This window comes from Nothobranchius furzeri, chromosome 2 (assembly GCF_043380555.1).
Source record: "Nothobranchius furzeri strain GRZ-AD chromosome 2, NfurGRZ-RIMD1, whole genome shotgun sequence".
Lineage (NCBI taxonomy): Eukaryota > Metazoa > Chordata > Actinopteri > Cyprinodontiformes > Nothobranchiidae > Nothobranchius > Nothobranchius furzeri.
The window spans coordinates 24,518,396-24,533,033 of NC_091742.1; the positions used below are offsets into that span (position 1 = coordinate 24,518,396).

Sequence of the window (14,638 nt, forward strand, 5' to 3'; positions counted from 1 at the left end):
AAAAACTTTATTTTTACAGTCGCAGCCCCCCCCCCCCACCCCCCCCCCCCCCCCCCCCCCCATGCAAGCATAACCATGGGGCATCATGCCTCCGGTCTCTGTCTGGCCAGAGGGCCTAATCAACACCTTCCTGGTCCAAACAGCGCTGGAAGTACCGCCTCGAGTGCCTCATGAAGCCCTGACAGGCCTCAAAGGCCACATCTCCACAAGCCTCCTCCATGGCTTGAAGCAGTGGGACCTGGGATTCCTTTCGTACACCTTCCACCTCCAGGCTGAGAAAAACTCCTCAATGGGAGTGAGGAAGGGGGAATAAAGTGGAAGGGATAAAATGGGAAACCGTTGGTGGTCCTGAAACCACTCATACACCTGGGTGGCCTTGTGGAAACTTACTTTTATGCTGCAGTCCCTGATTGCAAATTTCTCGCCAGACCCGAAAGTTTAGATATGAATATTTGTGTGTTTGATTGAAGCTTTGAGAATTTATGTGAGAAGTGTGTGTAAACCTGAAAATTGTGTTTTGACAGCAAGGTAATGTGAAATTGACATCAGTGTTAAGGAGGAATATAAGGAAGTAGTGATAAATTGAGTCAAGCAATTGGGAACAGAAGTAGAGGTTGTGAAAAGTGTTCCTCATTTTTGCTTATTGAATTTTAGCAATCGAAAAAAAACTGTTTCTACACATCAGGTGTTTTATATTGAAACTGAAATGCCTTTAAATGAGGTTCAATTAAAATAACCAGAAACTGATTAGAAAACTGTTGGATATTGTTGATGCCAAGGTTTGCTGCAATGCAGAACTAAAAGGACATTTGCCCAAATTAAGTCCAGACCTCAAGATTGTTCAATGGAAGCCTTTTTACAGTTTTGTCAGAAAAAATGTGGACCTTAATGTACATGATTATTTTTCATGTTTTACATGTACTTGTGATTCACCTTGATTTTGTATATAGAGGTGTTAAATAATAAAACTTTCCTACGTGTTTTTACTTTGCATATTTTAAATAAGCTTGTATTCAAACATTGAGACAATAAAGTTTTGAATTTCGAGCAGCTAAAACCTTTCTATCCCAGCCCGGGTCTCCGACTACGCCATTAAAAATAACCAAAAAATGTGAGGTAGTGAGGTTTTATGGTGGACATCATTTAAAATCACAGTGAATAACCACACAACTCAGATGATCTGGACAAAAAAAACAACACATTTATTTGAAGTGTTTAATTTTTTCCCATCTTGGTCAGCCTTCTAATGACGCCATGACCCGATCAGAGGATGTCAATGCGAGTCATTTAATCCAGCTGTAGGAAAACAAATAAAAAGAGAATTAGAGCAGAGGTAATTATTAGTTTACAACAATCATAATTATTATAATTTGCTCATACAGTTATACTCCAATTTGGGTTTTTTTTACTACGAAATTTTATAATTTATTTTGTTCTTGAGCAGCTGCTCGTGGTTTTTATCTGGACAGAAGCTACAGAACAGTTTCTTCATGGACTACTTGTGCAACACTTGTTTACATGTGTAGAGGGTGATGTGGAATAGAATTCCGCTTTTAAGGTGAAAACTGAATCTCACCTTAATGAAGCCGATGTCTTTGGCGTATTGCCGGAAGCACTGGCGGCACATGTTGAGTCCGTATTTACGGATCAGTCCGTGTCTATTTGAGCACACTCGGCTGAAATCACACAAGAATACGGATTAGATGACTATGAAATTGGAAAAGGTACCTGGAGCATCCGGAAGCAGAGCGAGCCCGGCTAACGGTCAACACATTACGCTACATTTATGATGATTGCTTACTTACTTATCTAGTCTTAACATTGTCATTTGCATTAAAGTCTAGTAAAAACAATAAACTATTGTAAACGCTTCGAACCAACAACACAGATGATGTTGCTGAATAGAGGCGGCGAGGTTCATCCTAAGCCGCCATATTAGCTTCGCCATGAAAGCCCATGCGGTGCAGCTTTGATCCCGTTTTCGCACAAGAACACATAAACAAACACACAAATATCACTCGCATTAGCGCGTCACGCGACCATCCACGGGTTAAGAGTAACACTGACCAGGAGCGGGATCCCTGGCCGAACTTTCTAGGGTGACTCCAGTAGAGCTGCTGATGGCCCATCTTGCCTCTTTTCGCTCGAGTGTCGGAAAGGAGGAAAAGACGTACGCGCATGCGCAAATGACGTTTGCATAGGCTCAATTTCCGGTAAGAACTATTTTAGGTGCGCCCCTACTGGTCAAATTAGTAACTGCGTATTACGTTGAACGACAAAACCATACAGCAGCGTTCACTTGTGTCATAATGACTTTTAGTTAGTTAGTTAGTTAGTTAGTTAGTTAGTTAGTTAGTTAGTTAGTTAGTTAGTTAGTTAGTTAGTTAGTTAGTTAGTTAGTTAGTTAGTTAGTTGTTTATATCACAGCATTCAAATGGTGGATACAGATTTGAGAAGTTACATTTTTGGTTATTATTTTTTTTCAATAGAGAATTCTGACTATGACTCGTGTCAAGTGATTTCTATTTAGATATTAATTGCCAATTTAAAATGCCATTTATTATAAAGAAGAGGTTTTAACTGTTTTGAAATGTGCAAAATCTGGTGTATCTTCATTTTTAAGGATGCATATTATACGTTTGGTAAACTGGCTTGGTTTTAGTCACATATCTTAGAAGTAGAGTTATATTAGCAAAGTACAGGCAAGTAGTAGTAGTAGTAGTAGCAGTAGTAAATCTATCAGCTGAGACCTTTGCCTCATTCTTCACTGACAACGTGGCAGCTATAAGCAAACAGTTTACTCAACTGGCCACTCCTGAACATTCGCTACCACAAACTCCTTCTAGCCCAACCATCTCAAGCCCGACTGCTTCATTTTCCTCTTTTTCCCCTCTCATTGAGAACTGTGCGTCCAAGCTTCTCACGTGCAGCCGCCCTACTACATGCCCACTCGACCCCATTCCGACTAAGCTGCTCCAGGCTATTGCTCCTACAGTAGCCGCAGCAGTCACACATGTGATCAACACTTCACTGACATCCGGTACATTACCCATCTCTCTCAAGCATGCTCAGGTTAAACCGCTGCTAAAAAAAAATTATCTCTTCCTCCAAATCACGTGGAGAACAACCGATCTATCTCTCTCCTCCCTTTTCTGTCAAAAATCATTGAAAGGGTGGCTTTCAAGCAGATCACAGAATACCTCTCACAAAACTGTCTGCTAAACCCTTACCAATCTGGGTTCAAAAAGAGTTAGGGTTACGGTGCTGGTGCCTATCTCCAGCGGTCAATGGGCAATGAGGCGTGGTACACCCTGGACAGAGAGTCAGTCCATCACAGGGCAACACAGAGACACACAGGACAAACAATCATGCACACACACACACACACCCAAGGACAATTTAGACAGACCAGTTAACCTAACTGTCATGTTTTTTGGACTGTGGGAGGAAGCCGGAGTACCCGGAGAGAACCCACGCATGCACAGGGAGAATTATTAGACTAAAATGTGCCCAATAATGTCCTGTGCTTCAGAATTTCTCCTATTTTAAACACTCTGAGGACACTGCTCATTATTTTTTATATAGCTTGATGAATATTTCTATCATATTCTTGGAGTTTGGCTGGAACCTGATTTATCCTTTAAAACACGAATACAAGCAACTACAAAAAAATTAAATTCTCGTCTTAAAATCCTCTATCAATCTGTTAATTGTTTTCACTTTCTGGTTAGGAAAAGAATCGCCACACAGCTACTTCTGCCTATTCTGGACTATGCTGACATTATCTATCAGAACACTTATTTATGTTGCTTGTCTCTGTCGTTTTGTTCTTCGTTGTCCATTTAGGACACATAGAAGTGTGATGTATGGACAGTTGTCCTGGTTCGCACCTGCTGTCAGGAGACAGTTTCACTGGTTTCAGTTCATTTTTAAAACTTTTTACTTTAATTATCAGGATTAATTCCCTATAATTCACTTTACAGCCTGCGGCATAATGACCAGCTCTCTTTTGTTGTTCCTAGAGTGAAAAGAGAGGCAGGGAAACATGCTTTTGGTTTCAAGGCTCCATGTGATTGGAATAATCTTCCTTTATCTATTCGTTGTTTATCATCATTCACTACTTTTCGAAGGGCTCTGGTCGATCATCTTCAGGAATAATCGTCTACGTTACTAATTGTATTTGTTCAACTGGCTGTTGCTTTTGTTTTGTCCTTGTTAGTGTTGTGTGCGTGTGTGTGTGTGTGTGTGTGTGTGTGTGTGTGTGTGTGTGTGTGTGTGTGTGTGTGTGTGTGTGTGTGTGTGTGTGTGTGTGTGTGTGTGTGTGTGTGTGTGTGTGTAAATGATTGTTGTAATGTTTTGATTTTGATTTTTGCTCTGCTGGCTTGCTCTTAATTCTTGTTCCTCTTTTTGTTGTAAAGGAGGACCCACTCGAAAACGAGATGTTACATCTCAAGTGGTTATTCCTCCGCATAAATTATGTTCAAATAAATAAATATTGTTGTTTGCTGTACTAAAATCTCATGCTATGTTCCACTTATTATCCATTCGAGAGTTTGTATAAATCACTGTACTGTTTGATATTGATAGCAATAAATATTTATTTAAAAAATAATTTAAATAAAATAAAAAAAGAGTGGAGAGGAAGTGGGGTATTTTGGGTTTCTTGTAGCCGTAGTAGACGGTATAAAGGGCCGGGGTGCCCACCCACCGGTCCAGTGTGTTGTAGGACAGCAGGAGGCGGTGGTGGTGCTGTTTTTGTACAGTTTTTAACAGCTAGCCGTCATTTGCGCTTCCACGCAGCTTGCTGGAAGGTAAATAGGAGGATGGGACGCCACCGTTTCTCTGTGTGTTCGTGAATGAAGCGCAGGACCTGGGTAGTTTCAGGTGAGTGGCGTAAACACGGGGCTGCTGGTTGTTTACGAGCTTGCTAGCTCGGTTCGGGAAGCCGCCAGCAGCTTGGAAGCTGTTAGCTGCAGCCCTTAGCTAACACTGTTAGCATGATAAAGATGCTAGCTGTCATGTCGAGCCGCAGAGAAAACGCCAGCTGCGTGTTTTACGTGAAGACGTTTTCGTGTAATTTGATTGATTTACTTCGTGGTTTTTTGCGGGGTTTACGCCTGAGCACTGCCGTTGCTGGCTCGGTTTGTGTTTGACAGCCAGTGGCTAGTTGGGGACGAAAATGGTTTGCAGGCACATTAATATGGAAACATGGAGGTATTAGTAAGGGAGGGGGGTCAAAAACACGCAAAATGTTTTAAACAGAAAACGAATCAGTCACACTAGCGGTATGACAATGTGTGGAAACCAGTAAACCCAGCATGTACACTGTAAAAAAAAAAGTAAAATAAATAAAGTAAACATGCTATTTAGTGCAACACATGTCATAATTTCCTCCTTTTTTTGTGTGTGTACAAACAAGAAGCACATGTTTATAAAATGGAACAAATCTTAAATTTGTTCGAATTTCTTTAAATTAGTTTTTCATTAACAAACAATAAATACCAGATGCACCAATTCTGGTTCTGACAGATCTGACCAGCCGATACCAATTTATGTTACTGCTTTTGAGGTTCCTAATGTGCCAAAAATCTGTCCATGTGTTTGTCTAGTTCAGGGATTCCCTAAAGCCGGGCGTACACTGTGCGACTTTTTCACTCGTAGCACTCAGCTTCAGCTCAAACTGTACGACTTCCTCGCAGGGCAGATCTCACGAGTCATGTGCTCACACTGCACGACCCAGTTCTCGGATGCGATCTGACTGCTCTCACTGTACGTCTGGTAGCAACACTTCGGACCTAAAAATATGCTAAAAATAGCAGTTTTTACTCAACACGTCAGACTTCTTTGTCTTGTTTGGCCTGTTGTCCTTCGGGAGTGCTGCAGGAGGACACACAGGGATTTATGAGGGTTGGATGAGGAAAACGAAATAAAGAAAGTAAATCTGTGTTTTGTGATCAGTTTAATTTGACATGAACACGACAAACACGCTTTCTTGACGATCTTTGTGAGTAAAAAAATGTGTAGAAATAAAAATGAACAGCGTGTGTTATTAGGGAAATAGCGAGCGGTGTTGATGCATGATTGCGCATGCGCCGTGAGCGGTTCTGGTACTTTTTGGGTTGCAGTTGCTCGCAGCGCTGCTTCAACAGTGCGATACCCTCACGAGGGACGAGCAAAATATTAAACACGCCAGAAGTCCGTGCGAGCTCACAATTGCTGATCGGTAGCTGGTCACGTGGTGTTAATCGCCTCTCGTAACCCCCTGTACACTACACGACCGCTCGGCGCAAAACTCGCCCCGATCTCGTGGATTCTCGCACGAGTGAAAAATCGGCTCAAAAAAGTGAAAAAGTCGCACAGTGTCCACCCAGCTTAAGTGTGGTGCACTCGAGCTGACGCTAGGGAGTGCGCGAGTTGAAAAGTGTAACGGCTGCGGAGCTCCGAGAAGTCTGTCACATGTCACCATTAGCGTAGCCAGAAACTCATTTGTGGGTGGGCCTAAGAAAAAGTAAGTGGGCCCAATAAATGTAACTGAAAACAAGTATATTTTGCATGCGTGTGTTTGTGTGTCCTCCTCCGTATGTGCCCTAGCTTCATAACAATAATGCGCCGAGCTTCAGCACTCTGGCCTGCGCACGCTGTCAATAGCAAGATATGTTCCATATTTGATCATTTTTAACGATGTTGGAGAAATCTGAAGGTGGTGAGTCATTTTGGCAGATTGTCGAGTGGCTGTTTAGCTTGACGTCCGAGATATGTATGTGTGTATATATATATATATATATATATATCCATGCCCTGATGTGTGGGGCTGGGGGGTGCGTCGACATGGTCGGGACATAGAGGGGCGTGCGTGGCTAAATAAGTTTGGGAACCGCTGGTCTAGTTCATGCGGTCACTACACAAGTGAGTTAACATTTCAAATGAAATCAAATCAAATCACTTTTATTGTCACGTCACATGTGCAGGTACACTGGTACAGTACATGCGAGTGAAATTCTTGTGTGCGAGCTTCACAGCAACAGTTATGCAAAAATACAGTAACGTAAAAACAAGTAAAATATAAAAATGGCTAATCTAAATATACAAATGAATAAAGTAAACAATGAGATAAGAGATATAAAATATACAGAGGCTGGTATGTGCAAAACTGTGGCATTAATGTACAGTATGGAGCGTGTAATGTTGGAGTTTCAGTAGTGAGGGTGAGGTGTCTGCGCCGTGTTCAGCAGTCTGATGGCCTGATGGAAAAAGCTGTCTCTCAGTCTGCTGGTTCTGGACCGGATGCTGCAGAACCTCCTTCCTGATGGAAGTAGTCTGAACAGTTTATGGCTGGGGTGACTTGAGTCCTTGATGATCCTCCCCGCTTTTCTCAGGCACCGCTTCTTATAGATGTCCTGGAGGGAGGGTTCATCTTTATAAATGGCACCAGTGCGTCTGTGGTCACAAATAGAATATTATTTCTACATTATGCAGAGAAAAGAGTAAAATGTCATAACATTTAAAACGGTTTGTTTTATTAAATTGTACTGTATTGCTGTAAAGTTATGGTCTTCTAAAGTATTATCACTCTTAGATATTTTTGGCTATTAACAGACATGAAGTAAGGTGAAAACGGGTTTTAACAGCATAGTTGGGTAACATCAGCTGGACAACAGGCTGTAACGACAGAACAAGACAACATCACGTAACAACGGCCGTACAACAGTTTAGACTGAATCGCTTGTCGATGGGTTGTAACCAGAGAATATGAACAGCCGAATAACAAATTTTAAGGACAAAGTGATGACTTTTTTTTTTTTGCACATTCGGAACCCCTTAATTGCTAGAGTGGATTAGCGGTGTTGTGTCCATGAATGGGGTAAATGTTTGTTTTTGTTTGAACTTGTGCCACTTGATGCTTCCACAGACTGGTGGAGAAAGAAAATCAAACTTTTTGGTTTGAAATTTGTCGATCACTGCTTTAGCCGAAAATAGGCTGATTCCGATCACCAGCTTGTTGTTAAGTTTGTTTTGTGGGTGCATGTTGACTGCACATATTTGAGGCTTGATTTGAATAAAATGCATCAGGCAGAGATTTACGACATGAAAACTGAGAGATGACTGAATTAATAATAAGTAATGGACGTTTTGCTCTGCAGGTCTGAGTGGAACGAGCCAGTCAATACAGAAAATGTAATTAAGAACAGAAAGTAATGTAGGAGAATGCAAAGGGACATCTGGATTGCAATATTTTCTGCTCAGTTTGCATCTTTCTATAAAAGCAGGAGTTCCAGTTAGGTCTGATTGCTGATTAAATGTTAAAATGACTTGCCTAATTGAGACATGCTCTCCCTTTGTGTTCAGCTTTCACTTATCTCACCTCTTTGATGTGCTGTTTGTTTTTCTTTTGTCCTCCTTCTACAGATTTGTCCCCAACAACATTTACAGGTCCTGCCACGTTTGTTATGTTACATCCAAGGCATGTTTCATGTGCCACCATCTCCCTCCTTTCATAGCGATCGGATGTGTGCAGCGCTGCGCTGCTCCATCAAACTGGAGGAGCATGCCAATTTTTGCCGTTTGTATCGTTATTGTATTTTACTGGGGAGCCAAAATGCTCCCATACATGCAACCTAAACGGTACAGGTGATGTCTTAAGCTCCTCTCTCCTCCTCCTTCATGATTACCGCTGTGCGCTTCTCCTTTGGGTTGAACAGGTAGCCCCTCCACGTGACCGATCCACAAACCGCGTGCGCGCCAAACCGTAGAGAGAGGCCCGCACAGATCACGGATCAACGATGATCCGTTGCACTCCAATCCACCACCCTTAGACGAGCACTTCATGGTTTATTTTTATCTAAACACTCTTGTTTCTGTTGACAGAGTATCTATTAGGGATGTAAGAAAATATCGATATGGCAATATATCGTGATATTTTTTCCAGCAATATTATTTCGATATCCAAAAGCTGTGTATCAGAAATATCGATATGGCAATATATCGTGATATTTTTTCCTGCGATTATTACATCGATATTCAAAAGCCGTGTATCTAAATCTTGAAAGAATTTACATGCAAACTTTTGTGTATTTTCTTTTCATTTTGTGCAATTCAATCGCCACCCGCTAGTTGGCAGCAGTGTGCAACGGGTTTTGTTTCCACCATTGAAATGTAAATCCCTCCATCATGGTTCAGATACCTCATGTTAAACATGTTACTTATCATTTTGGGCTGTTTATTGAACATTCTTACAATAAATTCAGTAAAAAAAAATTGCTTGTAACGTCTGACCGAATGTATCGCAATATATCGTATCGTCTCCCCTATATCGTGATTTGTATTGTATCGCCAGAATTTCAAAAATACACATCCCTGGTATCTATGTATTTAATATTTATTTGAGCTGATTGTTGTTGGTTTCCAGGTCTTGCCACAAAGCTGTTCCTCCTATTTATACATGAAAACTGTAATCTTGTGAGATGTGTAGCAGTATAGCATGGATATTTGTTTTTACTAATCAGTTTGATTATTTCCTTTGGCTCCTTTGGCATATACAGAGTATATATTGGCTATAAATGACTGCCATAATGCACTTGGATAACCTACTTTTTTGGTTTGTTTCTCTTTTTCAGGTGGCTTCTGTACACTGCCTCCCAGCAACTGTCATGCCTTATGGGATATTTACGAACCGCCTATGACATTCCAGCAGAATCAATGTTTACAACATCAGGTATTTTTGCCAGCAATTAGCCTCCCAGCATCTTTTTTAGACTCATTTTTTTCATTGCGCAAAGCACAGAATATATACCACTGCAAGTTTTTCCTTAGTTCCTTGCCTTGTTTTTGTAAACAAAACTCCTTCCATTCCCTGGCAAGAGGCTGATCCTCTATCATGAGATTCCGAATCTACAAGAAGAAGGTGGTGATTGTGACTCTGGTGGTTGTCATCTGTGGCCTAGCTTTCTGGAGCAGCGCAAGGCAAAAGAATGAAAGTGGCTCCTTCCCCAAGGAGTTGGAGGCAGTGAAGAAGAGCAGCAGCAGCAGCAGTAGTAGTAGTATTGTCAACATTCCAGTCCAGGTGCAAGCTACTCCTGCAGTTAGCAAAGCAACTGTTCCGCTGCTCATTGTGCAAGCAAATGACACGCACCAAGAAAACACAAAAGAAAAAGGCAAGCTGGGCCATCCTGTGGTAGATAACACTACTTTAGTTTTTCGTGGCATCGTCTTCCAGCTGAATTTTGACCAGACGATAAGAAACGAAGAGAAGTTTAAGAAAACACGACAAAAAGATGATCTGGTTGTGGTAGTTCAGGTCCATAACCGACCCGACTACCTCAAGCTGTTAGTAGATAGTTTACGAAAGGCCCGAGGCGTGGAGAGCATATTGCTGATATTCAGCCACGATTACTGGTCCCCAGAGATTAATAAAGTGGTGGCCTCTGTGGACTTCTGTCAAGTCCTTCAGATTTTCTTCCCCTTCAGCATTCAGTTATACCCCCAAGAATTTCCTGGACATGACCCCAGAGACTGCCCTAGAGACATTCCAAAAAAAGACGCCTTAAAACTTGGATGCATCAATGCAGAATACCCAGACTCCTTTGGTCACTACCGCGAGGCTAAGTTCTCTCAGACCAAGCACCACTGGTGGTGGAAGCTGCACTTTGTATGGGACAGAGTCAAAGTCCTTAAAGACCATCATGGTCTGGTTCTACTGATTGAGGAGGACCACTACCTATCTCCAGATTTTATCCATCTCCTCAAGCTGATGAGAGCTCTTAAGGGGGAGCAGTATGCCGACTGTGACATCCTCTCGCTGGGAAGCTACAGCCACATTGGCTATGCTAGTAAAGCAAACAAGGTGGAGGTGAAGGCCTGGAAGTCCACAGAGCACAACATGGGGATGGCTCTAAGCAGAGAGACATACCAGAAGCTCATCCAGTGCACTGATACATTCTGCACCTATGATGACTACAACTGGGACTGGTCCTTGCAGCACCTGACGGTGTCCTGCCTGCCCTCGTACTGGAAGGTCATGGTGAGTGAAGCGCCCAGGATTTTCCACGCAGGAGACTGCGGCATGCATCACAAGAAAGCCTCTTGCATGCCCGTCAGCCAGAAAACGAAGATCGAAAACATCCTGCAGAGCAGTGGGAACCAGCTGTTTCCGAAAAACCTCCTAATTACAAAGAGACTACCAGCCAATGGAGCCGGAGGGGTGGCTCCTCATGTTAAAAATGGGGGTTGGGGTGACATCAGGGACCATGAACTCTGCAGAAGTTACGTTCGATTACAGTGACCTTAATTGCTACGATTACATATTATTGTCTTTTGCATCCTATATAAAGAAAAGTAAATCTTTATTAACTATTCTTCTTATTGCCTGTCTTACTGGACTGTTTTCTTGAGCTGTTCTAAATAAAGACGAATGTTAAATTTATGGCCTCTTAACACTTGATTGGTCTTTGACAGAAGGGTCTTGTCTTTTCACCAAAAGTGTTTTTTTTTTTTTTTTTCAAAATCGAGGCTTTGAGACGAGGATGCCAATCTTGTCCTTAATAAGGTTGAACTGATTTTAAATAAGATGTCAAATCGGGGAATACAGCTCTGCTTTTAAGATTGGTTGCCCTGTATAGTTCGCAGTCCTGCTGTGCCCGTGCTTAATTTGAAGATATTTATAGCCCACAAATTTGCTGAGATTACTCCAGGTGCTTTGTTCCGTTGAAGGGATTTCCACTTTCCTTCAAGTTTCCAGAGCAAACCGGGAGTCTGTTGCTTAAAACTGTAGTGTGATGGAATGTTCACATGCAAAAAGTAGGACATTCTTCCATCCAGTCAGTTTCAACAGGGAAAGCGCAGCCAGCCACTGCTGCTGAGGACTGAAGCCTGCAGGGCATTGTTTCATTTCGTTGCAATGCATCACTGTCTAATGCTTAAGGGAGAACATAGAAGTTCAGGCCACTGCGTCTCTGCTGAGATTTCCACTGATAAACACTGTTCTTCTGGAGACATCCCAGGACTCGCGTACCGCATTGTTTCTTTTGTTGCTATTGAAAATGCATTTACATTTTAAGTGCCTTGAGCACGGCTCGATATTGATGGTTTCCACTGAGGCCTGAGCTCTGGCCTTTGAAGTCGCATTGATTTTGTTTTCCCCTCCCCACCTCCCAGCAATGTGTAATAATCTTTTCTGCCTACTATTTGAAATCTAGAAGTTCATTGAAACGAGCTCTCAATGCAGTTTATTGTGAGGTAAAAAGTATTTGCCTCCTTAGTTCTGGTTTTGCTTTTATTTTCTGTCTCTGAAGTTTCAGAGCAGTAAACAACTTTCAGGAAATGCAGACTGGTTTAACTTTGTCTAGGTTGAGTTCAGAGGTCACGATCGAACAGTAAGACATGGGGATGGGTACCTTTGACATTTGAATCGATTCGGTACTAATTCCCGGTACCTAGGAATCGATACCGGTACTTAACGGTACCAATTTTCGATACTTTTGAGTGTTTAATATTTTAATTCTCTTTTATAATTAAATACACATTTTTCTCAACATATAACCATATTTGATAAATATCATGATAAATAACATACAACTGTTTGTATTTTAACATCGTCCTTGTAGTTTTATAAGCTGATAATTAAACTGAAGCAAACATCTTTACTGTGAACTAAATTTACTGTATATCTTCATTCCTTTTGCCGTCCTTTTTCATTAGATTTTTCCTACTGGGAAGTTAGAATTTCCGAGGAGAAAGCGAACGCACCATTAGCTGATTTCAATGGTGGCAATGGAAGCTAATTGATCAAGCTAACGTTATCTTAAACAGTTTATTTAGCTGCTGGAGCAGATTAAAACGATGATGCCTCACACTTAGATCGTTGTCGCTGGTTTCGTCTTCACCCAATCACCCGTCGCATTTAGTAAAGTGAAGCCAAACTTTAGAGCGCGTTCATGTTCTTCTAGTCGGAAAATCGGAGTTCCGAGGAGAAAGCAAACACACCATTAGCGAAACGGAAGCTAACATATCAAGCTAACATTATCTTAAACATTTTATTTACCTACCGGAGCAGATTAAGATGAGGATGTCTCACTTAGATCGTTGTCGCTGGTTTCATCATCACCCAGTTACCCATCACATTTAGTGAAGTGGACCCAAGCTTTAGCGTGTGTTCTTTCTACCATGCTGCTCTGTTTACAACTGGCTCGCAGCAACTGACGACATAACGCTCTTGCGCATGTGCAGCTGTCCAGGCAAGTTCTCGTTATGAAGGACGGGTACCGAAACGAGGCACCGTTTCAAATGACATGAATCGGGGGTTCGCTGAAATTTGACGATTAAAATTGTCAAATGTCGTTTCTGCATCTTTACTGCTCCGCTTCAGCCCTCTCCCCCCTCCCCAGCGCAGCGGCCGCAAACTCACTGATGCGCCTGCAGCCTCTCAGAGTTCCTGCTTCTCTAAACATTAAAATAATTATTTCATTTTCTGTTCCTCACTTCTGATGACCTTCAATGGTGTCTGTTTGTTGCAACCACCAGGTACAAAAACTAACTTGTTTTTATTTGACTATTTTTCTGTCCTGCCTGTTTATTATCTTCCTGCATCTCCTCCCAATCCTAAAGAGAAACTGCTACCTGGGTTCATATATATTCACCTTATGAGGTACCTTTGAACTGCGGTTCTAAAAGATTTACCGACTGCAAAAACTGCGGAGTGCGCGCCGGCTGCACCGGTGAGGTGCGTCACCGGAGGACAAAACAGGTGATGCGCTCCGCTCCACAGCAGCGAAACGCATCAGGCACAAATAAGACAGAAAACATAAAAGGAAATGAGCCGACATGAACGATTGTGTGTTAAATTAGTTTTTGAGGTGGTGACACCTAATTTGATGTTACTGTGGCCGTGCTCAGGACGCAGATGTCTGGAGCGAGTCAACGATCAGAGCTTTGCATGCGCAAGCTGGTTAAGGTTAGGATGGGGGTGAGGAGAAGGTTAAATTGCAAGAGGGTAAAGGTCACAATTTGGTTAAATGCCCGTTATACCGCAGGTGTCAGTACCGACGCTCTGGTACAGCGCGTCGCCTGCTGACGAGCTGGGGCTCGTCACCTGCTGTCTTTTCCGAGGACTGCATCTTGTCAGTCATTATCACGTGACAGCGACTAGTCTATGACGGGCATAAAACTCCACTACAGAGTTGTGAGGTCGACTAGTTCATACAACCCCTAGTAGTCAGTAATGATTGGTTTTAACACGTTGGGAAGCTTCAAATGCAGTCATTAAGTTCAGGGGTCACTCACATTTTCCCCTACACACAGGTAAATACAATATTCAGATTTAGGAGAAAAAAAAAACTTATGTTCAATATTGAAACTGGTTTACTGACATGAAACTTTATGCTAAGAAGGAAACGTGAGAGCTGTGTGTTATGAAACGGTGTCTCTTATGCCCTTTTAAACTATAGATGAGGTTCTTAATCCAAGTGTGTCGTTGAGCTGAACATGTCTGAGACGTTGTAACACAGCTGAAGCACAACGAAGCTTTCCTGCAGAGTGCCAGATCTCTGCACAGTAACGAGTCCCAGATAATTTCCTCCATAGTGAACTTTAATTCGCTAACGTGGCACTGCTGCGCTAGATTGTTATGAGGAGATTGTGCTGCTGC

The 14,638-nt window shown here is 42.1% G+C and overlaps 2 protein-coding genes across 2 annotated transcripts; one reads left to right on the plus strand and one right to left on the minus strand.

Annotated features, from left to right (window-relative positions):
- Window positions 1–1,179: 1,179 nt before the first annotated feature.
- Window positions 1,180–2,216, minus strand: rps29 (ribosomal protein S29). The gene is made up of 3 exons (XM_015948097.3): window positions 2,068–2,216; window positions 1,577–1,676; window positions 1,180–1,296 (listed from the first exon to the last, which is right to left on the minus strand). Exons 1-3 carry the CDS (start codon window positions 2,178–2,180, stop codon window positions 1,288–1,290), a joined length of 222 nt encoding a protein of 73 aa, XP_015803583.2. The 5' UTR covers window positions 2,181–2,216; the 3' UTR covers window positions 1,180–1,287.
- A 2,469-nt stretch (window positions 2,217–4,685) lies between these two features.
- Window positions 4,686–11,419, plus strand: mgat2 (alpha-1,6-mannosyl-glycoprotein 2-beta-N-acetylglucosaminyltransferase). The gene is made up of 2 exons (XM_015948096.3): window positions 4,686–4,884; window positions 9,615–11,419. Exon 2 carries the CDS (start codon window positions 9,875–9,877, stop codon window positions 11,276–11,278), a length of 1,404 nt encoding a protein of 467 aa, XP_015803582.1. The 5' UTR covers window positions 4,686–4,884; window positions 9,615–9,874; the 3' UTR covers window positions 11,279–11,419.
- The last annotated feature ends 3,219 nt before the right edge of the window (window positions 11,420–14,638 follow it).